The 2,368-nt window shown below is 35.4% G+C and overlaps 1 protein-coding gene across 1 annotated transcript in view; it reads left to right on the top strand.

Moving 5' to 3' along the window:
- The first annotated feature begins 1,322 nt into the window (after positions 1-1,322).
- The window catches only part of LOC142355421 (uncharacterized), a 12,818-nt gene continuing 11,772 nt past the window's right edge, over positions 1,323-2,368 (top strand). The window contains exon 1 of the mRNA XM_075407611.1: positions 1,323-1,617. Coding sequence (XP_075263726.1) covers positions 1,323-1,617 — 295 coding nt within the window. The remainder of the gene's footprint in view (positions 1,618-2,368) is intronic.

The following is a 2,368-nucleotide window of genomic DNA, read 5'->3' as shown; positions in this document are numbered from 1 at the left end:
TTTACGTTTTGTAAATTTGTCAGAAGTTTCTTTTGGTAGAGATTTTTTGCCAGTTGTTGATTATTTGTCAATTTTGCCTTGTAATTTTTCATTGCAATGCCGATGAAATTTTTTCTTTTTTGGAGTGCCAATTAATAGTTGAATAATTTAATGTTTATTTGAACGAAATTTTTTTTGTTACGAACTTTTTGTTCTTGTTTTTTTATCACCGCTCGTTCGTCGAGGTAGTGAAAATTCGTCTTTGTAGAGTTAACCAAATTAGGAATTTTTTCAAATTGTGTTTGTCTTGTAATTTTTTATTAATTTAGACCTCGATTCTTAAATGTTTTTTTCTGTTTATCAAAGAAAGTGGCCTGTTAACGTGGTAATTTGAAAATAAGTAAAAGATCTAATCTGCTCTCTTCTGAAGCATTTTACTAGCGGTTCTACTTTGATTCATATGGCTAGACATTCAAACAGTAATCTAGTATTTACAGTGCAACAGAAACGGCAATAGTACACGTCAAAATCTATCTTGCTGTGGACAAAAAGTGAAAATTGTGCAAACCTAAAAACGAATTTTTTGAAATATTTCATTTTTTTTCATAATCTTAACCCCTCTGTTTCCTCACTGCAATTCAAGATATTGAAGATAAACTTACAATAAAAATCAAATTATTTTTACTGACAATTCGTGTTATTTATTTTTTGTGACGATTCGTGTTATATAAAACCTATTCTATTCAAGAGCAATTTTTTTAATGCAAATTTTTAATGCTTGTAGTTTTAACCAATTTTGTCATGCTCTTGTCTTGATAGTTAAAATCTATCACGATAGGTCTTAACAATCAAGACATGGTGATCGAGTTATTTTTGTTTTTTACGAGAAATTTTTCAGAAGTCATTTGCTTTAAAAAACGTTGCCGAACTGGAGACGTCAATTTCTACGAAAAAATTTAGAAAAAGAAGAAACCACGCTGACGTTGAAGGACATTGTCACTTCTAAGCCGGAAAATTTAATAGACACATGCAATACTTTGCAGCTCGTTCAGGTGTCATTTATAATTAAATTTTCTCATTTGAAAAATTTTTGTCTAAACTTTAAAACAACTGACACTTTAAAAATTGTCTTTTTAAACAAAAGTGTAAATTGAGCAAATCTTAGTTTGGTCCAATCATTTAACTTAAAACATGTTTGGAATCTAAACCGTTAATCCTCTATCAGACGACTAGGAACAGCTAGGAGTCTATTCAGAAACAGGGATTCTTTATTCTTTGTTTTTGTCCAGTGAGTTGAAAATATATTTCAATATCTTATTACTCTCGCAATATTAAGTCCCAAAATGCAACGAACAAGCATCTTTGAAGTAACCAACTATTCATATGATTTGGGTGGAGATTATTCTTTTACGGGCGGACAATTACAAGGTGGAAATGCAAGGGTGGAATTGAGCGCTCCAGCTCTCATTGGCAACAGTGTGATTTCGGCCATATTTGCTATTAGCCAGGTGATTGTGACACTTATTGCCAGGGGTCTGGAGGGCAATTTTTCAGCCGGGACATTGATGTGGGTTCAGGCTTCCACTGAAATGTGGAAGAGGCTCCATACTATGTTACTTTTGTCACAATCCGTAACAGGTTAGTCTGTTCAACGTGTTCTCAGGTCGAGGTCGCAGACGAAAGTGACCCAAGCCTAACGCATACGGAGTGTTTCTAGACAAAGATCTGGAAATTGTTTCCAGCGCATCAAATTCTGGACTATGGTCTGGTTTAGTCTGATCAGGTGTCACTTCCGTCTGGAGCACATTAGACAAAAAATTTTTTGTCATTAGAAGCAGGAAAAAGCTCTACGTAAGTAAAATAGCTCAAGCGTATTTGAAGAAATAGTGCGATATATTAACAAGGGGTGGGAAACGGACATCGTGGGAGACTTTGAGTGTACTAGTCCGGGCATGAACACACAAAAGTCTGGACATGAACGCACGAAAGTCGGGTGAACGCACGAATAAGTCTGGACATAGGCACTTTCCGTCTAGGGACGGTCTGGACATATCGGCTTTCCGTCTGGGACCTCAACCTGAGCTCCTTTAAAAAAAGGTACGTTGGTTGGAGGTTCTAAAACTATACCCAACGAAGCACGTTCAATTGGACGCTGAAGGGGTTTCACATGATTTTTATTGTTTCTGGTGTTAGGCTAGGGAAAACTGAAACTATATTATGTTCCCCACTATGATGCTATACATCGCTCCGCACACAAAATCTATGCTTAGCTTAGGAAACCTACCGTATTTGATCAAAAATTAATATTCTATTTGTTTTCGGTCTTGTTCATTTGTCAATTATCTATTTTTAGACTTTCTCCGCCCTCAATTTTCATTGGTCGATTTTC

Source organism: Convolutriloba macropyga, chromosome 2 (genome assembly GCF_964194025.1).
Source record: "Convolutriloba macropyga chromosome 2, txConMacr16.3, whole genome shotgun sequence".
Taxonomy (NCBI): domain Eukaryota; kingdom Metazoa; phylum Xenacoelomorpha; order Acoela; family Convolutidae; genus Convolutriloba; species Convolutriloba macropyga.
This window is presented reverse-complemented; position numbering and strand designations above follow the sequence as displayed.